Genomic DNA, 27,264 nt, shown 5'->3' on the forward strand with positions numbered 1-27,264 from the left:
CAAAAATCTTCCAAAAAGAAAGACTGCAACACAGTTTTGATCCTGGACAGGTGATTTAGGTCACTCCAGAATAAATAACCCGAATTCCATCTTATTACAATGAGTAATTCTTTCTTTAAAATCAGATTGTGTAGCAATTGTGTAGCATTCCTTTCTTTCTAACCTAGAAAAGATAAGAAGTTCAGTTATGAGTGTGGGAAAAGTGGAAACAATACAGCAAGGTGGACCAAGCTAGCAAAACATTAAATTCAGCCTTAAGAACAGATGCCAGGATGTAGTTCTGCTAACAAAAGAAGATGTGATAGCCTTCCTTCTGTAGCACAATGGTCCTTTGCATCACCTGAAATTCTGCTCTGGAGGCTTCCTAGCCTTCCAGAGCACATACTGAAGGTGTGCAAAGTCTGTGCAGATGCATGGTCTGTGCAGATGCATGCACTTCTTCCAAGATCCTCTTCTATGAGATTGTCAGGACCCAGAGATCATCAGGAGAGGCCTTTCTTTCAGTCCCACCACCTTTGCTGGGGCATCTAAGTCCTCTGGGTGTTTTCTATTACCCTCTAAAATCCCGATAGCTCCAATCCAGACATTATTTATATACATTAATCCCAGAAAAACCTTTAAATAAATTTCACAGTGCAGTTGCAACATATCTGGCTGAGCATTTTCCTCCTGTCTACATGAGTTTCTCAACACAGTGCTATATCCAACCATGAACTGCTTCTCTATGCATACAGTTTCCTACAGGAAAATCACCAGGAAACAACAACACAGCCATTTGTAGAAATGTTTCATCTCTAATTCCAGGCTCTCTCTGTTACACCAACCCACTTTTTCCCACGGGAAAAAGGAGAAGAAAACCTGGGCCTAGGTTTCTGTTGAGCAGAACAGAAAGCTTAACAATATTCTGCTACGTAATCCATGCTGGAGATGTTCTGTGTGTGTGTATGTCTACAAACATATATACACACACTGTCAAAATAGGAAGGAAACAAGAGATGAGGTGAGAGTCTGCTTTGGATTTGCGTAACTTAAATCTCTGTATACAGAGTTACACATTAATTGTATTATGCATCCCTTGTGCTGGACAGCAAAGTTGTGCGACTGAACCAAGAAACCAAATGAGAAACCTGATACACAAATAAAAGAGAACATGCATTCATATGCAATGGACAATGTTCATACCCTCCAGTTGTCCTGAACTGGCAGGGACAGCCCTGATTAATCCCTTGTCATCCCACTTTTTCAGATGCTTTTAAAATGTTCCAGTTTCCTCTCCTCCTCTCACTTTCCCCCTTTGTCCTTGGCTGACTTCAATTACTGCAAACTGTGTTTGAAGTGCTAAAATAGTTTGTACTCTATTAGCAGGGGGAGACGAAATGGAGGAATCTTGCTCTTCCCAATAGGCTCAGGCAACAGCAAACTGCTGCAGCCTCTCCTATCTAATCTGTTATTCCTTACAATTAACTTTTGCCATCTTCACCACACTCTGATGTTGCGTGACCACATGTGTCCTAGTTTTCATTCTGCACATTTTCCAATGTGAAAAGTTGGGAGGTATCAATGTGTCTCCAATAGTACCACAAACACTACTCTGCCTTCTGCAAACTGAAATTGAACATGGACACTGAGCACTGGATGGGAGTGGCTAAAAGTCAATTTTAAGTTTTGCAAAAACTGCAAAAACAGGTGTCTTTGGTGTAAGGTGGGGGTTGTGCCTGTTATTTAAAAGGTGAATTCCTCTCCTGAGTGCTTTTAGGAGAGGGCAGTTCACCATTTTGGGGGCCATAAAAAGGACAGACCAGGTCTGCAGGGATAAACAGCTATGTGTGTGTTTGTGTGTAGAGTGGAGGGGAGAGGGTTGCATTTATCTTCCCTAAAAGAACCAATCTGTCATCCCAATATGCTAAAAGGGAGGAATGGCAAACTTGCATGAGGCATAAGCACATGGCTTTCAACTTTACTAGTCAATGTGACTAAAATGGCCAATGAAGATGATTCTTTCTTTCTTTCTACATTTAGGACTGCCTCCATTAACAGAACATAAAAAGGTGGTGGATGATGATGGTTAAAGATACTATAGAGCAGAGGAGGGCAACTGTGGGAGGCCCTCACCCTGAGACCTCAGAGGGCTTCCTTCTCCCACTATGTCTCTCCATGTTTTTAGGCACCAGAGCAATTGTAAGCCAGGAGAGGTCTTTTTAACAACAGGAAGGAACTAGAAGTCACTTCTTGCTCAGTTCCTGATTATTAGTATTTTTAAAAAAGCCTCTGCTGCTGCTAAAATGCCTTGGTTTGCGGGGGGGGGGGGGGGGGGAGAACGATGTGGCAACATTTTCCAAATAATTATTTTGAAAATGCAGCCAGCCCTCCATATCCACAGATTTTTTTGTCCACGGATTAACACATCCATGGATTGAACGTATTTTAAAATATATATAAATTTCAAAAAGTAAACGTTGATTTTGCTGTTCTATATAAGGGACACAATTTTACTATGCCACTGTTTATCATGGGACTTGAACATCCATGGATCTTGGTATCCACAGGGGGTCCTGGGACAAAACCCCAGCGAATATTGAGGGCCCACTGTATATTGTTGACCCCTGGAAGTGACAAAACTGGCCCTGGAGGCCTGCTTTAGAGAAATCACCAATGCTTTTTTTTAAATGGAATTAGCAAAATTTTTAAAACCACCCCACACAAATCACATACACTTCCCAGGTCAGATCATCCATACAACATGAAAAGTGCACCCGTGGTTATGTTGTTTGTTTCATTTTAATAACCTGTAGAGCACCAAAGCAGGTTGGAGGGACCCAGTGCAAACGAACCTACGCTGCTGGTTACATAGCATATTCTCTTTAGGAAGATCACCGGCTGAAGTACATGCACAGTAATTAGAAGAAAAGAAAAGAAAAACCCAAACAAACATACTTTAAACACCTCGGTCCTTTCCTTAAATCTCTGTGGACTCTATCCTCTCCAACCTGGATGGAGTCCATGCCTTCTTGTCGTCGGTGTGCGGCGGGCTGGTGACTTTGCTGGTCATTTCGTTCACCTTGTGCTCCAAGATTTGGTTCTTCTGGTACATCTCCACATAGTTCAGCTGCAGCTGCTTCTGGTACTTTATGACCTTCTCCTTCTCTTCCTGCCAAGTGCGACGCTCCCCTTCAAAGTCTGCCACCTGCTGCTCCCGCTGCTGGCGCTCCGCTTTCAACTCCGCTTGGAGCCTCTCCACCTCCTTCTTGAGGGCGTTGAGGTTCTCCTCGCTCTGCCGCTTCATCTTGGCCTCGTCGCTCTCACAAGCCAAGGTATCCCTTGCGAGCTTCTCCGACAGCTCAGCGTTGATGTGGTTGTGGTGGCCTCCCAGGTTAGTCAAGGTCTGCTTCAGGCTGGACACCTCCGCCTCACATTGGCTAAGCTTTTCCCTCAACATCTGCACCTCGCTCATCTTCCGCTGCAGCTCGTTCTCGCAGATCTCTAGGCTGACGCTTTTGTTGCTGTAGGAGTCCTTCAGGGTCAAGATCTGATCTTCCTTTTCCCTGAGGAAGCTCTTGCCTTCCTTGAGCTGCGTCCGCAGCCCAACAATTTCGTTCAGTTTCTGGGAGACGTCTGCTTGGGAGTCCTTCAGTTGCTGTTTCAGCAGAGAGATCTCTCCTGCCTTTTGGCACACCTGGGAGCGACAGGAAAGGAGAAAAAGGGTCAGGATAGGACACCATCTTGGAACATGGTTTTCTACACATAAGTTTAAGAGTTCCTCTAGTTGAGGCTAATGGATCAGGAGACTGAAGAATTTGTAGCTATAATTCCTGGAGTTTAAAGAAAATTAAATGGCAACTGGAATTCTACATCAAGAGATGCACATCTTGCAAGTAGCTACATCTCTGTGAGCCACCTTGGGCCCCTTTCTGGGAGAAAGGTGGCATAAAAATGATAATGATAATAATAATAATACTATGGGACCTTGTTATCTGCTAGGGTTTGGCTCCAGGATCCCCTGTGGATAACAAAAGCCTTGGATGCTCAAGTCCCATTAAATATAAAGGCAGAGCAAAATGGTGTACCTTATATAAAATGGAAAATCAAGGTTTGCTATTTGGAATTTACTATATATACTCGACTATATATCGAGGGCAGGTTTTGGGGCCGAAATTATGGATTTTGATATGACCCATGGATAAGTCGAGGATAAAATTTAAGGGCATATAGCAAAGGATCTAAAGGATGAAGCAAAGCAAAACAATGACAAAGACCTTAGAAAAGTCCAGCTCTTTGTGCTCACTCTTAAGGCTGGATGGATGAGAGAGTAGTGGGGAACTCGACTCAGGTTTTTTAGGTCAATTTTTTGACCTAAAATTTTTAGACTTATACGTGAGTATATACAGTATACTTTTTAAAAAAATATATTTTCAAACTGTGGCTGCTTGAATCCGTGGATAAAAAAATCAGTGGATAAGGAGGGCTGACTGTACAAAAATATAACTGTGTTAGTCTGTAGAATCAGTATGCAGAGAGATCTTGTAGCACCTTTGAGGCTAACTGAAAGAAAGAGAGAAAGTAGGCTTTAGTCTACGAAAGCCCATGCTACCAACTCACCTTTTAAGTAAAGCAGTGCCACCAACACTGCCATTTCCATGTAGATGGAAGGCATGGGGATCAGCAGAGATTTGTCCCTCTATTTTTCTGTAGCTAGAGATGCTCAAGGGATCCCTGCAGATGATGTCCTTGCAATATTTCCAGCTACAAGAAACTAGCTAGACACATCTCCACAAGCCCCCAAGTTCTCTAGTGAAGGGGAAATACTCATTCTAGTGAGGCTGTACCACTTAAAAGGTGGCTTGGAGGGGATTTTGCTTGTTACACATTTGGTAAGGGATTCTAACTTCTACAACAACCAAAGAACTGGTTATAATACTGTAAGTTAGACTTATGTGTAAGTTGTTGCTGTGTTTGTTGTGTTCCTTCAAGTCGTATCTGACTTAAGGCAAACCTATCACAAGGTTTTCTTGACCAGATTTGTTCAGGGGAGGTTTACCATTGCCTTCCCTTGAGGCTGAGAATATGTGACTTGCCCAAGGTCACCAGTGCATTTCATGGCCAGCGGGGAATTGAACCCTGGTCTCCAGAGTCATAGTCCAACACTCAAACCACTACACCACATTGGCTCTCATGCAAAAGTTAGACTTACACAATTGTAATTTACTAATAGGATCCCGGCTGATCTCGCTCTTGTTCCACATTTTCTGGCAATTCTGGGCACCAGCTACATTTTATTCCTACCCTAATGTGAATTTATTTTTACTTTTGAAACATATTGGTATGATATGTTTCCTTTTCTCCTCCTCCTCCTTTCTTTCAAAGAGATCTAGTGCTGTATCCTTGGAGCCGTTGTAGCTAGTCCCTGGAGAATTTCCAAAAAAGAAAGAAACAATGGGCACAAATATGATACCAATCTTTGTGGGAGGAGGGAGAGGAATTATGGTCCCCCGCATGAGATAGCTTTAGAAGCATTGTGAAGTAAAATGGCACTGTTGCATTACATAACTCTAAAATAACAATAATTGAAAAAAGAAAACAGAGAAGAGAACATTTGCCCTTCAGATCATAGGATCATGTCAGCACATCTCCTGCTGGTTAAAAAAGCAAAAACAACATTGGAAGAGCCCTGTTGTGGATCCAAGGGGGTCATTCAGGCGGCGTTTATTTTAGCAAGACATGTGCATAATCCCACTCAAGCATTATTCACACTGTGAGACAGCATCTCTACAAGTTCTGTTGCTCACAAATGCCAGCATCAAATAAAGATGGAGTCGACAATGTGAACATATTTGAAACATGTCCAAGACATGCAGAACTTTATCCTGGTTTATCCCAGGTCTATTTGCATCAGTTATTCACTCACCTGATGATGCGGATCTTTTAAAAAAAACTCGGGGGGGGGGGGGGAGGAATCTGGTATCGATTATCCTGGGTTAAGTGGGTGTTTTGGCAATCCCCCCCCCCCGAAACTTAATTGGATGCATTCAAAATGCATATGAACAAAGAGCCTTGTCACATTATTAAACAAACCTGGAAAGCAAATGAAAAGACACGTGTTTTCTCCCTCCGGATGACGTCGTTTTCTTTCTTTTCCTTCTGATTGTAAAACCATGAGAGAAGGTCATAAAAATGTTGCAAAAGTGTCCCATTTGCCAAGCTGAAATAATCCATTTGGTAGAAATGATGTTATTACAATGCTCTCCCACACTTTTACAACCTGAAGAGAGAGTCATGGGGAGACAGGGGGAAAAAACATTTTTTCGTCTGCCTGCCGGGTTTGTTTAATAATTCGATAAGGCTCAAAGATTCAACCCAGATTATTTTCACCATCTGAATAACCCCCAAGAAACTGCTGCAAATGGCCCACAAAAAGGACAGAACGAAGACATGGAGGCGAAAATACCTGGCAAAACTCAAGGGGTAATACTGTGGGAATTCACCCTTCTTTGGACTGAGCTGGAAGAGCCCTGAGATGCTTCATCAGTTCCATGGGATGAGAAATGCAAAATGTCACTGGACCCACTGCCCCTGTCATCCCATTTCCCATACTCAAGCCTTATGAACAACAACATAGCGAGCTTGGTACATTTAGCCTGAAGAGAAGATTGAGAAATGAGATGATAACCATCTTTAAGCACCTGAAGGAATGCCATTTTCTAAAGAAAAAGAAGCACTAAAATTTGGGGAGGCAACATTTGCCCAAATACCCTAAAGGCACCAGAACCTGTCTGACCTTGGATGCTAAGGAGGGTCCGCCCTGGTTATTACTTGGATGGTGGACTTCCTACCAGCAGTCTACAGTGTGATGGACAACTGTGAAAGAGCCCTGCTCCTGTTTGTTACAGCCACACTTGCTGGTGGGATGGGGCTGGAAACATCATCCTCTTGCACCCAAATTGCCAGAAGAACCTCCCTCCCTCAGGCAGAGCGGCTCCTTGGAATTTAAGATGGGATTCTAGGAGCACGTACAATCCTGGCAATAGTGCCACAATTGTGACTGCATAGCATAGTAGTTTGAGCATTGGACTCTGGAGACCAAGTTCAGATCCCGGCTCAGCCATGTAACCCGCTGGGTGATCTTGGCAAGTCACACTCTCTCATCCGCAGAGGATGGCAGAGGCAAAACCTCCCTGACGAAACCTGCCCAGAAAACCGCATGACAGGTTTTCCTTAGAGCCACCATAAGTTGGAAATGATGCGAAGGCATGCAACAATCACAACCACAACATAACTGAATACAGAGCAGTTTCATGTCCATAACTGTAAGCTATATATCCATGACTGCAGAATAGGATCCCAGCTCACATTGTGTTGCCTTGGAGCATTCAGTGGCAATTTTCAGCACCAGTAGCGACATTTGGATGGGTTATTTTAAAAGTCCAGAATATTATGGCACAGCAATAATAACAATAATAATAATAATAATAATCCCCTACGATTTGTATGATTCAGCACTTGCGATTCATACCAGCTTCCTCGGTTATTCCTTGTCCTTCCTCCTGGATGGGTGGAGGCAAGCACAAATGGTCCCTTCTCACGCTTAAGGTTTTTGGAACACTGTTGCTTTAAAAAACAAAGGCATGCCCATATGCGTCTCTCGACATCCACAGCAAAGGCACTGAAGAATGCTGAAGGAGGATTTGCTAAAATTGCCTACTGTGTGGTAAGATCTGGATGATGATTGGCCAAATTGCCAATCATGTCCTACAGCTTCCTTCATCTCCCCCTCCTCCAAGTTTCTACAGGCATCAGAGGCTCCCAGAGGATGCAAAAATGGCACCAAGCAACAATTGTCTGTTACGAGAGCACTTGCTTCTTTGCAATACTCTGGAAGAGCCCGCTGTTTCACCACCTGTTTGGTGCACAGCTGTGGGATAATAGCAGTATTATTACACGGTCCTTCGTCTGCAAAACCCACCACTCTGGATGTCAGTGTTGCATTATGCAGCTTATTTATATTACAGCATTATTGCACAGTCCTTCCTCTACAAAATCCACCACTCTGGATATCAGGTGTTACATCGTGTGGCTGACTTGTATTTGCATTATATCACCTGGTTCTTGGCACTCCACAAGCTTAAAGGAATTTGCTGGCTGAAATCTGTCTTTGTTTTGGATCTGCCTGTCAGTTTTTATTTCTAACCTGGACGAAGCCACTGTCTGCTTCGTTGTCCAAACACATAATTCAATGGGCTTTGATTAAGCATAACATGAAAACCACAAGCAAAGCCGCTTGTAAAATCAAATCAGGTGGTTCCTACGAAGAAACGACTACTGATAATTTCTATTACAGATTGCATGATGTGTCACTGAACATATATATACTGAACATTATGTATGTACTGTGGTTTTGAAAATTATTTTTGTTATTTTTAAAGAGCCAGAACAAGCTTCAACCTGGTGCCCTCCCTAACTGTTGACCTGTGCCTCCCATCACCTGCAAGCAGCAGGTCAATTGGCTGTGGATGATGGGAATTTCACACAAATGCATCTGGAAGGCTTCACACTGGGAAAAGTGCAAAATTTCCTAGCTGGCAGGAACAATGACAGCCCAAGTGGGCAAAGTAGAGCCCAGGGGCCACATGTGGCCCTTCAACGCTGTTTTTGTGGCCCATGGCCCTTCAAGACTCTCCATAATAACCTTCTTGTTGTCCCTCTAAAAAGTGAACTGAGTCATGTAGAAATCTTCAGGAGTGAGATTTCACCTTGGAACAATTAGCAGAGCTCCCCTGTACATTTAACATTTTTAAAAATGCCTCTTTTTCAAAACCAGAAGTCCACCTCCAATTTTGTTTTCCTTTTCCTTTTGGGGGGTACTTTTAGCAGTTTGTTTGGCCCTTAAAGGGTCTCAGGAATAAAATTTGTGCCCTAGGCCCATTGCTGTTGCCCACCCTTGAATGACAGCTTCCACTCAAGCTCTTCCAAGCTTGGACCACAGGACAGTGTGTTGGAGACTCCTTCTTTGGCGGTTTTTAAAACTACATGTTGGGAGTGCTTGGGTTGTGTCTTCCTGCAGGACAAAATGGGGTTGGATAGCCCTGGGGGTCCCTTCCAACTCTAGGATTCTATAACTCTACAAATATCTAGAGGGCCAGCCACAATGCTGACCCCTGCATTAGAGTTTCTGAGTATGTCTTTGACAGCTTCTAGGACAACAAACCCAGACTCCACATTTCCTCTGCACTGGGGCTGGGCAACTATCAGGGGCCTCAGGGACTACACCGACCCCCACCAGGAGATCTCACTCAGAGGGCCAGATGCCCAGCTGCGCACCACCAACATTTATTTTCCCCCTCCAAATGCCCCAAACACCTTCTAAAGGCACTTTTGACATGATTTTAGGCTCAAACAAGCCTTTGTCTTTTTTTTTTTTTTTAAACAACAGGAAATGGCCCAGAAATCAATGGGTCACATTCCTTTGGGGGGGAAATAAACTTCCAAAATGGCCTCAAGGGCCATAAACACGATGAAATTGCAAAGGCCTCAAATTTGGACAAAGAGGTTTTTTAAAAAGTAAAATATGGACCCTGGGGTCCCAGAAAAATAGCCCATTGACAGCATTTCCCCACCCTTGCCCTACCATGCATCCTCATGCTTTAAGTGCAGCAACAGTTATAGGACTACAGCCAATATGTATTGAGTAGGATACATGGTGACAGCCAGCATGGCATAGTGGTTTGAGTGTTGGACTATGACTCTGGAGACCAGGGCTTAATTTCCAGCCATGAAAGCCACTGGGCAAGTCACCTTGGGCAAGTCACACACTCACGGCCTCAGAGGAAAGCAAGGACAAACCCCCCCCCCGATCAAATCCTGCCAAGAAAACCCTGTGATAGGTTCACCTTTAGGGTCACCATGAGTCAGAAATGACTTGAAGCCACACAACAACAACAACGAAGGATACACGGTAAAACATGGAGCTTACATTAAGGAGATTTGGCCTGGTTCTCAGACCCCTGAAATGCCATTGTGAGCACACCATTAGAATATCTGGGGACTCTTTCAATTCTAGGATTTCATAGTTAGTATTACCATAAAACCAGTGCTAGTCTTTCCCAGTATTATAGCCTCCCAACCATCCCGGTTTGTCAGGGACAGTTAAATCCCCATCATCCAACTTTTTCAGTTGCTTTTAAAATGTTCCAATTTCTCTTTCCTCCTCCATTATCCTCAGCTTATTTCAGCTGCTGCAAACTGAATTCAAAAAGTAGAAGTAGTCTGCACTTTATTAACTCAGCAAGGAGGAAAAGGAAAGGAGTGGGTGGAGTCTTGCCTTTCCTAAATGCATTATATAAATTCCAAGGTTTCTCTGCTTAAAGTAAGTGTTTTGTGTGTTCTTTATCATTAATGTATGCATCTGGTTGTCTGATCACACTCTGATCTGGCTTGGCCACATGTCTCCCAGTTTTTATTTGTGAAATACTGGAGGGTTTGCAATATTAAGGACCTAAACAATACCCTGAAGGCCCCAGATCCTATCCTATCTTGGAAGCTATGTACTTGGATGGGGGACTGCCAAGGGATACCACAGTCGCTATATTTCAGAGGAAGGAACTGGCAAAACCACCTCTTGAGGATTCCTTGCCTAAGAAAACCCTATGAAATTCATGGTGTTGCTAGAAGTCAACAGGCACCTTGAAGGCACATAAACACACACACACAAACATCCAATATCAGCTATATACCTTTCATTAGAGTGGGAAACACACAGCCCTCCAGATTTACTTGATAGCAACTCCCATTGGCCCTAGCTGCCATAGTTAACAGTGAAGAATCACAGGAGCTGTATTCCAACCAGCACCATCTGAAGAGCTGCATATTCCCCACTCCTGCTTTGTATGATTATCAACTGCATTTGTCTCTCACCTCCCACTTGGTCTCTTCAATCTTGGGGAGAAAATCAGCCTGTTCTTTCTTGAAAGCGACAAATTTCTTCTCCAGCTCTTCCCGCTGCTGAAGGAGCTGACCCACGTCATCCTGCAGCTTCTTTTTCTCTTGCTGGAGCTTAAAGATCTGGAGCTGCAAGGCTTGTTGGGCCCTCTGGGCTTTCTTGGAAACCTGTTGCAGTTTATTGGCGTAATTTTGACGGAGGTCGTCCATCTCACGCTCCCAGATCTTTTGTTTCTCCTCAAAGACCTGGTAAATGGCTGCTTCGCTCTTATCCAGGTTTCTCCTCATCTGGAGGACCTCCTGCTCCTTTTCCCACAACCTGTCTTCCAAGTCTTGGATGATGTCGTCCGTCGAAGGAGAGTGGAAAGGCATTGTTTCGTTGAGATGGTTGAGTCTACTGAAGGAAGATGTGCTCTTACTGGAAGACCGCCCACTGTCTGAGGTAGATATCCCATTGTATCCTACAATGTTCTTCTCTCCATAGGTTGTCCCGATGCGGTTTATGTGACTGGTCGAAGCACTCATCGGGCCAACATGCTGGCTGTAGCCTGTGCCATAGGTGGGCAAGCTTGTCAAAGAGTTGCGGCCAGAATCGGAGAGTCCGCCCGCTTGGTTGGTAGTCCTGTTAAGGCTGGGCTTCTCCAGGCCACCTTTGACAGTGGAAGGGCTATTGCTGTTGGTGTGATTCAAGGTCTTTCGATTCTCTGATATTCCATTGCTCTGCGGTGGGCACAGATTCTGCATGGAATGGAAGTTCTTAGGAACTACCGGTTTAAAGGCTGAAGGTCTAACTAAGGGCTCATTGCTCTGCAAGGCAGAAAGATAAACAAGACAACAAATGAAACATAATCACCACCACCATCATTATTATTGGTGGCAGTGGCTAGAATGCAACATGGGATGCATCCTTAGTCCCATGGACTCTCAGCCTCAGAGGAAAGCAAAGTCAACCTCCTTCAGAACAAATCTTGCCAAGAAAACCTTGTGATAGGTTCACTTTAGGATCACCATAAGTCAGAAATGGCTCGAAGGCCTGAGGTTCCCCACCCTTGACTACTGAATCTTTATTAACTTCTACTGAAGCTGAGGACAAACCCTTCCCTACCACTCTGTCTCTGCACAGTGCTCTTGTATTACCTTGATGCAGATGGAGTTTGTGGCCTTGTCGGGGCACCTTGGGGCAGCCTTCCATCCTGACTGACATCACAACCCACTTAGGATTTGCATACTCGCCAACTGTCCTGATCTGGTAGGGTCAGTCCCAATTAATCCTCCATTACCCCACTGTTCAGCTGTTTTTAAAATGTCCAAGTTTCTCTCTCCGCCTCCCACCTTCCCCCTTCATCTTGGCTTACTTCCACTGCTGCAGACTCAGTTCAAAGCACAAAAGTGATCTGCACTCAGTTAACTCAGCAGGAGGAGAGACAGCAAGTCTTGCCCTTCCCAGTGGGCTCAGGCAAAAGGAATCTGCTTCAGTCTCTCTTAGCTTGTGTTTTTTGCTCCTTAATAGTTTTGGCATCTTGACCACACTTTGATGTTGTTTTGGCACATGTGTCCTAGTTTTCATCTGTGGAATGCTGGAAGGTATGGATTTGTAGTTTTGGGAATCTAGGTGTTCCAGCACCAACATCCCCTTCTTCTCTTGGACCTCAGTTTTTCAACCTTGAATCCTCCAGATGTTTTGAACTTCATCTCCCAGAAGTCCCAGCCAGTATGGCCAATGCTCAGGAAGTCTACCTTGGCAGCTGAAGCTCAAAACATCTTGAGGGCCAAAGGTTGAGAACCTTATACTTCATTCAAGTAGATGAAAAGTAATCTAGCCCCCTCTTCTCAAGTACAGAGGTGTAACATTTGATAACCTTCTGAGTGAGAATAGATGGGGTCCCTACAGTGGAAGTTTCTACTTTCAACTAAGAACCAATTTGTTTGCCCAGGCATCTTCCTGACTCGATCTAATTTGTCAAGGCAGTCAGTTACCCTTATGTCGAATGCATTATGTCAAAATTATTTGTTATTGTTTTTATTGATCTATCATCATTTTCTTATCTTTAGTAATTAGCTTCATAGTACCTGTTTTTAGTGTCAACTGCCTTGAGATTCTTTAGAACTGAAAAGCAATGTAAAAGCCTCTTTAAATAAACACAAAAAATAAATATCAAGTCTGTGTTGGTGAGAAGGCATGGCAAATGAGGAGGGCACTGAAAAGAGGAAAAGAGAATGCCTAGTCATGACCAAAGCCGAGTGAGGCCAACACCATGCAAGGCATTCCTTCTCCTGTAACCATCTATTCTCAACCATTTATTCTCCTTACTTTGTTGTACAATAGCAAAACAATGTTGATGAACTGCCTCTTACCCAACACAGGCGAGTTGTGCTTGTTTGACATCAATGGCATCTTACCTGGTCGAGTTTACCAGAGATTGGCAATATCTTTGGTGGGTTATTGGGTTCTCTGTACTGAGGAGGAGGTGGGATATTCTTCTCGTTGTTGGCTGCGACATTCCCACAGAGATCTGCCTTCACTTTCTCACTCTTGCGCAGGTCTCCGTTGATGTATATGGAGTTGGAGATCTTTTCCGATTTGTAGGTCTTCTCCTCCCCAGAGTAGCGGTTTGAGATCTCCCGTGTAGAGTAGCTGTTCCGGGACCCGTCAACCTGCCGACTACTGTTCTGAGTCCTGGTCCCCACGCTCTTCATGGCAAACTCTTGTTCATTGGCGACACCGCTGCCTACGCTTCCCATACTGCTTTGGGAGGCAGATTCAGAGAGTCTTGGTTCGAACGGGTGGAACGATTCCTGGCTGTGATAGCTGGGGTCACTAAGGACAGAGAGGGTCTCTAGTTTGGCCATGGTAAGGTATGGAAGTTGAGGCACGAGTCAGTGGCACTGGAAGAGGGGGAAGAGGAAAATACATGAGTAAAAGAAGTGTTATCAAGCTGTTTGCAATTGCCTAATAAAGGTACAGGAGCCCTCTCCAGTTTTCAGTCTGGCAAGGCTGGATGGCCATCTGTTGGGAGTACACTCATCCCTCCACATTCTCTGGGGTTAGGGGCACAGGACCCCCGTGAATATGGAAAAACCATAAATAACAAAAACACTATGTTTTTACCTGACACAACACCTCTCTAGGAATCTCTAGGTCCTCAAAGCCAACTCTGTAGTCAACATCTGCCCAGACGTTGACCACAGAATTGTGCTGGAGGATCTACAAATGCCGAGCGGAGTGTTCTCTCTAGGTCCTTCAGTGCGTCTCTTGGTTAAGGTCGACCATAGAGTTGCACTGTATGACTTAGATATTCCTAGAGAGAACATATTAATAAAATGCGTGAACAATCAAACCGGCAAAAGTCAAAGTCACAAATGCGGAGGGACGAGTGTACTGGGATTGTGTATTTCTGTATGGGGCCGGATTCAGTGGCCCCTGGGGTCCCTTCCAATTTTATGATCCTAAGATTCTAAGAACCCTAGTTAGGGCAGGATAAAAGATGAAGCCTACTCTGCTGCTGTCTGATAGCATCCTAGCCACTTGCCTCATTTCAGTCCCATGTAGTCAACTCAGGGGCCCTTTCACACTACACAAACCTAGCACTATTATTCCACTTTAACTGCCAGGGTTGCATCCTATGGGATTCTGGTGTTTGTTGTTTGGTGAGGTGCTAAAGCTTGATGGCTGAGCTTTCTAAAAACCCTTCCCTGAACTATAAATTCCCAGGATTCCATAGGATGCTGCCATGGAAGTTAGTGGAATCATAGCACTAGAACAGAGCAGTGTGAAAGGGCCCCAGGATTGAATTGACTCCAGTCCTCTTTGCAATACCTCATCTTACCATGCCAGGATAGGCAGCTGAACTCTCTTGTGTGCTGAGCCTCCCATGGCCCAAAGCTAACAGTAGGAATCTCCTTGTTCGTTATTCCCCACATTTCACTGGCAAGAGACATTTCAGAAGGGGATTTCAGTGATTCTGCAAGAGGAATAGGGTGTCTTAGCAGAGCTGTTCCTCATAGGAGCTTGTGGCCACTATTTCTTACCTCCCACCCACTCCATACCTACACACATTCTCCCTCAGAACAATGCCATATCTCAAGTGTAGCTTTATTCTGGACAGATGCCTTACAAGGCAAAAGAGATGGGAGCCACCATATTCATTTGGAGAAGATCAATGAGACACGTCCTCAAAACTCTCCTGCCTTCTCTTTGGCTGGCAAAAGACCTGTGTCATCTTCACCAAACATAATAGGCCAGTTTTTGTGATGGGAGCGGGTGGACTAACCATCAGCTCTATTAGGAAATTAGTAAGTAAGATTTTTTTTTTCTAAGAAGAAGGAGGAGGAAGACTGCAGAGGTAAAGCTTCTCAGAGATGCATCTACACGGTAGAAATAATGCAATTTGACACCACTTTAAGTGCTCTAGCTCTATGGAATCCTAGGATCTGTAATTTTACAATGTCTTTGGCTGCCAAAGAAAGGTGGTACAGCGCACCTGCGTATGATGCAGGCGCACTATACGCGGCTTCCAGCATACGCTGGAAGCCGCCTTGGAAAAGCTTCTCCCACGCCCCGGAAGAAATAATGAGGTGCGTGCTGCAGGAACGAGCTCCCATTGTTTCTAACGGGGCTTGACTTTACACGGTATTTCCCTTACGTGGCTGGGTCTGGAACAGATCCCCTGCGTAAGGGAAGGGCCAACTGTATCTCTCAAAACTATAAATCCAAGGATTCTGCAGGAGGGAGCTATGGCAGTGAAAGTGGTATCAAACAGCAATATTTCTACAGTGTAGATGCACCCGGGGCCCTCTAAATATTTTCACTTCAGTCTAATTCCAGTTTGTGTTGAGACCTATGGGCCAGGAGGTTCCCAACCTGGGGTACCCACGCACCCAAGGGATGTGAGTTGGAATTTCAGGGGGTGCAGCTAAAAGTACCTTGTGTCCTAGAGTGTCGTATCACGAATCATCACTCTATTTTTTTCTGAATAAATTAGAAACTAATTGCTCAATTTAGATTTGTATTTTGTGCACCGAGTTAAAAGCTTTATTTCTTTTAAGTTCAATTTGTTCACCTGCAGTATTGTTTGTGCTTCAAAAATTATAAATTAGACTTCTTCACTCTTCAAATGTGGATATTATTTTTGTAGCAGGTGCGGACATTAGTCAAACATTTCCTAGGGGTGCGGGGCATGGAAAAAGATGGGAACCACTGTTATAGGCCAAGGGTGGGGATTTATGCTAGCCGCAGGCAACCTGGCCGACAAGAGATGCCATGCAGCAACTGCCCCCCTGCAGACCTTGCACTGACTGGCAAAGCCTGATGCTTTGAGATTCTTATTACCTTATTACCAAGGACTGGATCTGGGGCCTTCTGAATAGAGAGCATGGTATTCTACCATTTTCAAGAGGAACATTATGCATGGTAGAGTAGGTGCTTTGCATGCAATAGATCAGAGACTCTCTCTTTCCATCCTGATATCTCTAGATAGGGTTGAGGAAAGCCCCTGTCCAAAATTGCAGAGAGCTGCTGATTGCTGTCAATGTAAAAAACATTGATCTTGAATGGAAATATGGTCTGACTCTGATATATAAGGCAACATCTGCCAGAATCCCTCCAAGCTTTTGGGGACATGCTGGGAGGTATAATCCAAAAAGTAACTTTGCCAAGCTCTGGCATGTACACAGCAGAGATGGTAGAGCACTCTGCAGATGGTCTGAGACCTTGTTGTCTCTCTGCTCCTGGATGGAGCGTGCGCATTCAGAGGTGATTCCAGGACAACTAGTTGCATGGAACAGATATGGTAAGCCCCATATAAAGGGAACTGCAGCCTAGGTGCAATGAGTCAGTCTGAAGAGGTAGCCGCTTCAGGATAGAATAAGCAATGCACTGTAACAACATGAAAGAATACATCAGCCAGCCTTGCATAAAGCCACGTATTAGAGCAAGTGCACAATTATGATGTCACACATACAGTTGAACACGCATTTCAGTACCCATCCCCATGCGCACACCCACATCATACCACAACAAAGGTGCATCTTCCAAGCAACTATAGATGCAGGCATGCAGATACACACACACACTTTACAGACCGGAAAATTCTCATTGCAATAGTTCGAACACACACACGGCAGTAATACTATATGCACCAGTCAAGACATCATTGCTACTGTGAGTTCACATGCCCAATGACAACCGCATGGCTCTGCTGCCATCATTCCTTCCCACCCCTTTATACTGTGCCTGTAACCCTAGATTGTATGAAACGAATGGAGTTTCCTAAGATGCCATAAACAATCATACATCAATGGGACAGTGAATCTTCTACAGGGCTGCATCTACACTGTAGTTTGACAGCACTTTAACTGCCATTGCTCAATGCTATGGAATCCTGGAATTTGTAGTTTCGTGAGATATTTTGTCTTCTCTGTCAGGAAGCTCTGGTACCACAACTACAAATCCTAGGATTCCACAGGATAGAGACATAGGAACAGCATATTTTTTACAGCGCATTCTCCCCATAACCCCAGAGATTCTTTGTGACTTAACCTTCTCCTTCCTCTAAAGAAGTGCAACATATCACAGTCTTGAGATTTTTAAAAAGTGCTGTATGTGTTTGCAATGTTCCTGTTTCAAGCTGGGAGGTAAAATGTTTATCAAAAACAGTGCGAAGAACATAATGTTCTCCAATTAAAGGATGAAATTCAGTATTACAATTGCATCTTCCTAAGTAGACTTAACACCTGTGGGAAATAGAACTGAACAATTTTACAACACCCATATTCACCTAGAGGCTACTGTAACATTACAAATTATGATCATCCACTGCACAGTGGTAGAGAGACTGGTGCGCAATGACCCATTGCACAATGGGCTCCATTGTGCATCAGGAACTCTCCAATATGGATCCAAATACCAGCTGGGAAGTGCTGGAGCACAACAAGAGCATCCAATGTACATCAGAAGTCCCCAAAGCACACTGAAGAAGCCAGTGTGCATGAGAAGTCCCCAATGCACACTGAAAAATCCCTATGCACATCTGAAGCCCAATGTGCTTCATAAGTGTGTCCAGAATGGATCCCCCACGAATTGGGAGGGACGACTGTATTAGAACATTCTGTGGTGTTCTGAAAAGGACTTTATAAGACTTCATCTGAAACTTCCTAGAAAAGAACTTTTTGAGAAACTATCTGAGAGTGTTTCCAGGTTAGGCTTTGACTGTATGACTGCAGTAGCTCATCTATGGACTTTATCACATGGAGGCAAATCCTGTGAGGAAAGGGGATTTTAAAATCCACTAAACATCTGCAAATGTGGGTTGTTTTTCAGATGCGTTTGCGTGAAAGAAATAACGCGAAAATAACCAGGATGGAAAGCCAACAAAAACCACTCCTTTCTACTTTTGGAATTTCCTGAAAGTAAAAAGGAGAGAGTTTTTTCTACTTTCCGTTCAGGTTAACCCTGAACGTCATGTGAAAAACAATCCGCAAAAGTGGGTTGTTTTCACTTGAAATCTAGTTTCTGCACAGGATTCATCCCGTGTGATAAACTCCTGTGCAAGCTTACATGAGGTCCAAACATCCATTTGCAGGCTTTGTGAGTTTTTTCCATTGCTTTCTCTGATTTTTCTTACTAGAAAAACAAGTCCATAAATCCTTTTACTTGTGAGTAGAGATGTGCATTTTCAATTGTGAGGATGAATAATTTCATCTCTACTGTGGGAGAAAATAAATTCTGCACAATTTTTTGCCAAGTGTTTGCACACCCCAGGAATGCTTAGGAAAATCATTCTTTGGAGAAATACAGGTGAGGAAGAGGTTATGAAAAAGTGGTTGGCTTTTGCATACACAAAAAACGCTTCCCAAAAATATACAAGTTTTTGCTTCGTAACAATGGCCCATACAGACAGGCCAAAATAAAACTCCTTCGGGTCACTTTGGAGGTATGCTGTTCAAATAATGCATGCATACTAAGAGTCCAGAAGCCACACCAAAGCCACGATCCAGTCCTAAGGACTGGAGAGCAGCTTTGGCACAACTTTCGGACTCTTAGTATGCATGCATTAGTTAAACAGCATACATCCAAAGTGACTCGAAGCAGCTTTATTTTGGCCTGTCTGTATGGGGCCAATGATTCTTACAAAAAATACACTCTACTTTTGCTCTGCACAAAAAAATACATCTTTGGAACTGGTTTTTTTTTTTTAAACACACATGCATTTTTCCACCTAAAACCACAGAGTTTGTGGTGGGGAACCTACTATGTGTATTCCTGCACATAATAATTTCTTAAACTATTTCAGGATGTGTGAATACCAGGCAAAAACTGCACCAAGTTCTCACCTTGGTGCTATCCTTCATAAAACTCAGGAAACACATTTTTCAGCCACGAATATTTGCAAATATTCTTTCCACTCCTAGCTGTGAATGCTAGGGCATTCTCTCTGGGAAACACCTCAATAATTTTCATCTTTGGACTCTTAACTCTTCTTTCCCTCAGGCAAATATTCCACAAACCTCGCTATCCATTTCTCATTTCTCAGTCTACAAGTAGAGCTGAATTTCAGGGTCAACTGTCCATCTAGGTTTAATATCATAGAACATTGTTTTAATATTCTCAAAAGAAGCAAGCTCAATGACTTTTTGTTTTCTTTCGTCCCAGGGTTTCCTTTCCCCATCAGGAGGAACGGACAACATCTTTTCCTTCAAGATCAACTCAGCCAGAATTTCTCAGCAGAGATTCTTTGAAGACATTATCTGAGAATTTTCTGTCTGGCTCCCTTCCAAACTTATGAAGAATTTTTCACACTCTCCATGGATGGGCCCCAAATATGTTCCTGCCTGAGGAAAAAGAGAAAACAATGTCTCGCCCCATTACAAAACGGTGACAAGATTGGAAGATCAATCTTATTCTGATCTAGAAACCATGGTTTATGAGGAGAGACTTAGGGAGCTGGGGATGTTCAGCCTGGAGAAGAGATGGTTAAGAGGTGATATGATAGCCCTGTTTAAGTATTTGAAGAGATGTCGTAATAAGGATGGAGCAAGCTTGTTTTCTGCTGCTCCAGAGAACAGGACCCAAAGCAATGAATTCAAACTACTGGAAAAGAGGTTCCATCTCAACATTAGGAGGAACTTCTTGACAGCAAGACTTGTTTGACAGTGGAACACACACCCTCTGAGTGGGTTGGAGTCTCATATTTGGAGGTCTTTAAACAGAGGCTGGATGGCCATCTGTCAGGGGTGCTTTGATTGAGAGTTCCTGCATGGCTGGGAGTTGGACTGGATGGCCCTTGGGGTCTATTCCAACTCTGATTCTGTGATTCAAACACCAGTGTCAACATAGCATCCACCACTATATCTGAAGGCAGCTGGGTAGCCTGGGGAAGCAAATGAAACACCGAATGCAAACCTTGCACGTAACTGGCCAGCCTCCTCCTAATGACATATGCAAGCATAAGTCCTTCTTACCTCTGCATATGTCATTTTTTGATCATTGTGGAGGTTGGTATTCTCTTCCAATCCCTGCAATAACTCTTCGTTTAGCTGTGCTAGTCTCCTTGAATGGCCATTTTGTGGCTGGTAGAGAGAACTACCTGACTATATCCTTGTAGTCAGATGCAAAATGATGCCACCATCCACTTTTTGGAGTCCTTGATGGATTTCAGGGGAAGAGTCCTCTCCTGCTTTCCACCAGTCATGAAATGGAAATTCAGGATGGCTATCACAACAAAACAATGAGTCCTGGGAGTGGGGAGGTGCAAGCGTAGTGGAGTTCTTCCTGCAAAACTCTTGCTAAACTGGGCAATGTGGGGTCTTGACTTCTATTTACTGCCAAAGGCCACTGCCTCACTCTGCCTCAGATCTGAGACAGCCTGCTTCCTCCCAAACTGGAGAATATTTGGTGAAACATCCTTTACGTTGACCCAGTTTCATCAGCTGTAAAAGGAGGACAACCCTACTGGATGCCTCCCCAAATTAGTGGCTTTCAGAGTAAGAAGGGATCAAGCTACATCCCTCTTTCTTCACTGTTGAATGGCGATGATCCATCATAAATAGATAAGGACATCCTAGGATTTCCAAACAGTGTTACACTGCCTGCGCTGTAGCCTAAAAAGGCAGTGGAATTGCTAGGGGCATGGCCCATTACCTAGAAAACCCTCTCAAGCTTTGACTGGCAGCAGAAAGGCAATAGCAGGAAGCCAAGGTGAAAAAGAAACTAGCTTCAGAGCTTGGAATGACAGTAGCTGGCATCCTGTTGGCATTTTATGAACACATAAGTTCCCTTATGTGTGTGGTCATTTGGCCATGGTGTAATGTCCACATTCAGCTCAGAGATGCATAGGAGGAGTTCTGAAAGTGGAACCATTACACATGCAGTTGCACATCCTTGGACAGTGCACAACTATGCATCAGTGCCTACAATGTACCACTTGATTCACTGGAATTGTAGTCAAAGCAAGCAAATTTGCAGATTCACAACTGGTTGCACAATGTTGGTTTTCAGCACAAGGGTGGCATAGTGCAACGGTGCAACCAGTACTTCATGAGCACAGATTTACACTACACAAGTTCTGTGTAGGATCTTGGCTTAGCTCACTGTGTTGTTAGTGGCTTGAGAAATTAATTCAGTGTCATTAGCTGGCAAAGTGTTAATTAACTACACCATTCATTACATTTCAAAGAAAGCAATGGCAGTCTGCACACTAGAGCTCTTGTTCCATGCAAACCCTTTGTTAATCTGCACACCCCAACCCCTGTCCCATGCACAGCCTCACAAGTTTGCACATCAGAGTTTCTTTTCCATGCAAAACCTTGCCACTCAACTAAGAAGAATGCCTGTTCCATGCAAAACCATGCCAGTCTGCAAACCAGGGTTCTTGTTCCATGCAAGACTTTGCCAGTTTGCCAACAAGAACTCCTGTTCCATGCAAAATCTTGCAGGACAGCAAACAAGACCTCTTGTCCCATGCAAAACCTCTCAAGACTGCACCCCAGAGCTTGTTTCACTGCAAAAACCTTCCCAGGTTTCAAACATCTTTAATCTCTGTTCATTGATTGGAGATAAAGGCAGGAGAATAAGGAACTAATGAGTCAAAGCTTGTTGTTTGTTTTGTTGGTCTCATTAAACTGAAAGCAAAAGGTGAAGCTGTTTCCCATCATTATTCAAAAAGCCCCTATGAACTGAGTAGCGTGTTTTTTCATAATGTAATGCAAAGGGATCTTTTAGCACCTTTGAAACTGAGTGAAAGTGGCAGCATAAGCATTCCTGGACTTCATCTGCTTCCTCCATCTTTTTCTGTGTTATATCCAAGCTCCAGTCCAATTCTATGGTCAACCTCTGGCTCAAACATAGCATAGAATTACCCTGGATGACCTAGAAATGCCTAGAGCAACCTCGTTAGGCACTTCTAGGCCCTTCAGCATGATTCTATGGTATGCTTAGGAAAGAAGTCTCATTGTAAACAATAGGATTCCTTATTATCCATGGTTTCAGGTATCCATGGGGGGTTGTTGGAACATAACCCCTACAGACATGGGGGCTGTACTGATTTCCTTTAGAACAGGGAGGACTATAAGGGGATTAATAAACTAAATATTGAGTTTATTGTATGGAATCTGTACCAGGAACATGATGACCTGGCTGCAGCCACATGGAAAAACCGTGAGGTGGTGGACGCAATACAGCAGTGGCTGCCACCTTAATGAGATGATGAATCTATTTCAGGTTTGGTCCAACTTTGAAGGAAATGTCCCAGGTGCTGAACCAAGTTAGGAATAGCACTCAGCACCCTGAAAAGCTCCTTTATAGCCGACCTTATAACCTGGAGTAGATTTTCCACTCCACTGACATGGTAGCACCAATCACTACTCGTTGTATAGACAAAGAGGAGTGAGTGTGGCAGAACCAAGCACTCCACCATGTTGTTCAGATGGCCTAAGATAAAATTTAGCGGTCTACTACCCATTGTTACCACGCTGTAAGAACAATCTGCCACGGAGGCTTGTTTAGCTTCTCCCCTTGTAGTTAAGAGGATTTGGGTTGCTTGGTTGAAAGTATACTACCATTACTCTTAATCCAAGAGGTGAAATATCTTTTTAGGGGAGCTTCAGTTCTGGAAGGGGGCAACTGAAGAATGAGGGTAAGGGAACTAGGTGTCAAGACTGTCCTCTCCTGAGCTAGTTCAAGATGGCTTCGGCCCATCCTGGAAGCACAGATTTCGCACCATTCACCCACCCTCAGACAAGACAGGATGGTGGTTTTATTTACTTGAATGAGCCTGTTCAAGCTTAAAACGCCGGCTGCGACACAGCACCTTCTAGGCTCCCCAACGTTCCCCGTTCATTCACAGGCCTTGTTATTGGTGCTGAAAAAATGTAATGGAAGAAGATAAACAGGTTAAAACATAGGTCCCTCATTCAGAAGTTGTTATTTTTACTCAAAATATTTATTTTTAGTTGCATTCTGCCTCCTTTCATTCACATCTTCTGTGCCGCTGTGCACATTGCAACCACAAAATTCATATTACCCTCACAACACAGACCTTTCCCAGAAATTCACAAGGCAAGACACCTTCTGAAAGAGTGCAAGCAAGTCAAAACATAACCCACCCTTCCCCAATCTGTGCTTTGCAGATGTACCGGACTGCAGCTCCCATGTTCCTTCAGAAAGCAAGGCCATCTTGGCTGAGGAACATACCTGAAGGACACCAAGAGGAGCAATGCTGATGTAACTCATCCCTAAATAATCTTTACCATCAAGAACATAGGATATGCCAGTAAGTTCTATTGCTTTCCATACTCAGAAGTTTGTCTAAATTCATAATTCCTTGGCTCTAAATTTGAACCTCAGTGTTGAATCTCATGCCACTTTCAGTACATGGTAAGCATTAAGATCCCCAGGTTTATTTCTGGTTTGGACTTAAAACACAGAGAGAAAAATGCTCCTCAGATTCATCAGGGCCACATGACGGTCCAGTGACGGCTGGCGGCTGCCATGTCAGTGGAGTAGTGGATCCACTCTGGCTTTTACACTCAACTTTAATGGACCTATCTAAGGCTCTCAACCTATTTTAGAAGAATTCAAAGATACAGCCGTGCTAGTTGGTAAAAATCGAGACGTAAAGAAATCTTGTAGAACCTTTGAGACTAACTGGAAGAAAGAAGTTAGTAGCATGCAACAAGATCTCTTTACAACCTATTTTGGAGATAAGATTCAGAGCAAATGCCAAAGTGTATTCGTCATCCCATTGACTTCAAAGCCACAAAGTGAAAAGTATACTGGACCTTGAGCCGGCTGGCCATAGCAGCCCCCAAACTCTTCCCCCAACACTGGATTCACACATAACATTTGTGCGCACACACACACACAAACACACACACACCACACTCAACACACTTTTCAGAGGTTTTCCAATTGAAAATGTCAACCTCAGAAGTGAGATGCAACCATAATCCCCCATGTACAATGTACATAATCTCATGAAGACCTGTGGATTTTCCTAATGGATCTGCAACGTTTGAATCACATTTTATGGCACTGGGAAGCAAGAACAGAGTAGAGAAAAAGCCATGGACCAGGGAATTTGATAGCACCAGAAGCTCCAGAGCACCAGGAAACCCTAAAATATGCCCCAGGAAACCCCAAAAATGGTAAAAATGCCTCCACAGTCTCTGCACAATGGGACTCTGGGAATTGTAATTTGTTGTGGCACCAGAGCTCTTTTGACAGAGAAGGCTAAATATCTCACAAAACTACAGTTCCCAGAATTCCACAGCACTGAGCCACAGCAGTTAAAAGCATTGTCAAACTGGATCATTTCAGCAGTGCAGATGCAGCCCAAGTCTTGCAACCTGTTACAAAACAAAGATTAACAAGACAATGTTGGCTGCTTTCAAAGAAATGGAATAAAATCAAGATAGAGGGATTTCCATCTCTTTATCAGCAACCTGTCGCCAGCAGTTAAGGAAACACATTAGAAACAGGAGGATGGGAATTGTGGATTTTAGGGTCATTAAGTATACATAAACTGAGAAAGAAGGAAGGACTGACAAGATAAAGGATAAGACTGTAAACAGTGCTAAGTAAAGATGGACTTATCTCCTAACTACAGGAAGAGCCACCCTTAATGTTCAACTATGTCCCAAAGGTACCAGATCCCATCTTATCTTGGAAGCTAAGTAGGATCAGCCCTGGTTACTAATAGGATAGGAGCCCAGAAACAAATACCAGGCACTGTAAAGGCTACATGAAGAGGAAGAAAATAGCAAAACCACCGGAGTATTCCTTGCCTAAGAAAATACTATGAAATTAATGGGGTCACCATAAGTCAACACATACTCTTATGGCTTGGGCATGAATACCCTAAAGGCACCAGATCGCATCTGATCTTGGAAGCTAAGCAGGTTCAGCCCCGGTCAATACTTGGATGGGAGACCCATTAAGTCAATAGGTGCCTTGAAGGAACACATACACACACGCATGCAGCATTATCAGCAGAAACCACTGTTTCTTGCATGGCATTTTGTTTTCTTTTTTTAAAAAAAGCATTAAAAAAAGGAGCGACCAAATATCTGGATTCCCTTTCACACTCAAATCCTGAATTAAGAGAATTCAGTTCCTGAATTAAATGTTGGCCAATAAAAGTATCACTGATGGATTTTTGCCTGAATTAAGAGACACTGTTTTCCAATCGCAGTTTGATCGGAACAGATTCACGCAGCGGCATTTCCAGCCAGCTCTAAGCAAGGCATTTCTGCAAGAGAGATAGAAGTTTTCCATCTTTATTACTACCTCCATCCGGAATGCGTTTGTTATGTTTGGCTGAACGTTGGAAGGATTTAGTCTACAAAACTTAGCTAAGCCAACAGTCAATATTTAACCAGCTCCTCCCTCGCTGCTGCTCCAAAAGTATTTGATTTCCTCAGCTGAAAACTGGTATTAAGAGATTCCGTGCAACTAAAACAGAGAAGACAAAAGGGACTTTTCCACCATTGAAGCTGCTCTGGTTTTCTGTTTCCGGGGAGCTGAGTCTGAGTTATTTGTTTGCCTAATTCCCCCCTTTCCCCATTCAAACAACACTGAAAAGAATCCCAGTTTCAACAGGATTATAGTAAAAGGAGACCTCCTTTACAGATAATTTCTTTTTTTCCCCCCTCCAAGAGCTCTACAAACTGTGATTATGGCATTAATCAGATGAATTAAAGAGTCGGTCCTATCCCAGAAATTCTGAAATCAAACCTCTTGGTATCAGAGAGTGCGAGTAAAGTGACCACTTACCATTTGCTGAAGAAATGCGCATCAAAGAAAGGACAAAAATGCGGAAAGTCTTGCCTAAAATTTGCTGTTGTCTTCCTTATGTCCCGTCATGTTGACTTTGACTTGCTGCCCTTCTATGAATGAGAGCCTTCCAAGAAAGCCTGTTATCGATAGCCCTGCAAAGATCTGGCAAACTCAGGGCTGTGTTTTCTTGATTATTGAACACAGCCCTGAGTTAAATTGCAAGACCTTTGCAGGACTGTGCATAACATAATCTGCATTACATAATCTGTAATGCAATCTTCCCCTTTTCTTACCTGCCTTGCACTTTCTTCCGGCATTATTGCCTTTCCCAGTGAATCATGCTGTCTCCTGACATGTGCAACAGTGCAAAGTACAACCTCAGCTTCGTCAATTTGGCTTCCAGTGAGAGTTTTGGCTTGATCTGCTCCAAAACCCATTCATTTGTCTTTCTTGCTTTCTAGCTATATCCGTAGAACTCTTCTCCAGCGCATATTTCAAATGTGCTGTTTCTCTTCCTGTCACTTTTCTTTACTATCTAGCTTTCACACATTTGTAGAAATCAGAAATACTATGGCATGGATGAGTCTCACTTAGAATTTTTTATTGTATATATCTTTACACTTGGGGATCTCAACTTGATAAACTTTCCATACATCGCATACAGTGGGCCCTTGGTATCTGGCTAAGGTTTGGATCCAGGACCCCCTGTGGATACCAAAATCCATGGATGCTCAAGTCCTGTTATATAGAGTTGTGTAGTAAAATGGTGTCCCTGATATAAAATGGCAAAAATCAAGGTTTGTTTTTTGGGATTCATATTTTTTGGAGATACTTTCAAGTAGTGGATGGTTGACTCTGTCTGTGGATATGGAGGGCTGACTGTACATGCTGATATATAGTTGTTGGCCCTCCGTATCCATGGATTCTTTATCAACGGATCCAACCATCCATGGCTTGAAAATATTTAAAAAATATATAAATTCCAAAATGTAACCCTCGATTTTGCCATTTTATACACAGTCGGCCCTCAGCATCCGCTGATTCAAGCATCCACGGCTTGAAAA

At 43.5% G+C, this 27,264-nt stretch overlaps 1 protein-coding gene across 2 annotated transcripts in view; it reads right to left on the bottom strand.

The window, feature by feature from the left end:
• Window positions 1-2,325: 2,325 nt before the first annotated feature.
• The window catches only part of LZTS3 (leucine zipper tumor suppressor family member 3), an 85,000-nt gene continuing 60,061 nt past the window's right edge, over window positions 2,326-27,264 (bottom strand). The window contains exons 2-5 of one of the 2 annotated variants that reach the window (XM_089526378.1): window positions 23,189-23,285; window positions 13,330-13,815; window positions 10,906-11,736; window positions 2,326-3,673 (exon numbers count right to left, since the gene is read on the bottom strand). In XM_089526378.1, the coding sequence (XP_089382504.1) occupies window positions 2,957-3,673; window positions 10,906-11,736; window positions 13,330-13,779 (1,998 nt within the window). In that variant the 5' untranslated portion in view covers window positions 13,780-13,815; window positions 23,189-23,285 and the 3' untranslated portion in view covers window positions 2,326-2,956. The remainder of the gene's footprint in view (window positions 3,674-10,905; window positions 11,737-13,329; window positions 13,816-23,188; window positions 23,286-27,264) is intronic. The other variant, XM_089526379.1, reaches the window with a different exon arrangement.

This window comes from Sceloporus occidentalis, unplaced genomic scaffold (assembly GCF_023333645.1).
Source record: "Sceloporus occidentalis isolate IW3139 unplaced genomic scaffold, rSceOcc1.0.p SCAF_5, whole genome shotgun sequence".
In the NCBI taxonomy this organism is placed as follows: Eukaryota; Metazoa; Chordata; class Lepidosauria; order Squamata; family Phrynosomatidae; genus Sceloporus; species Sceloporus occidentalis.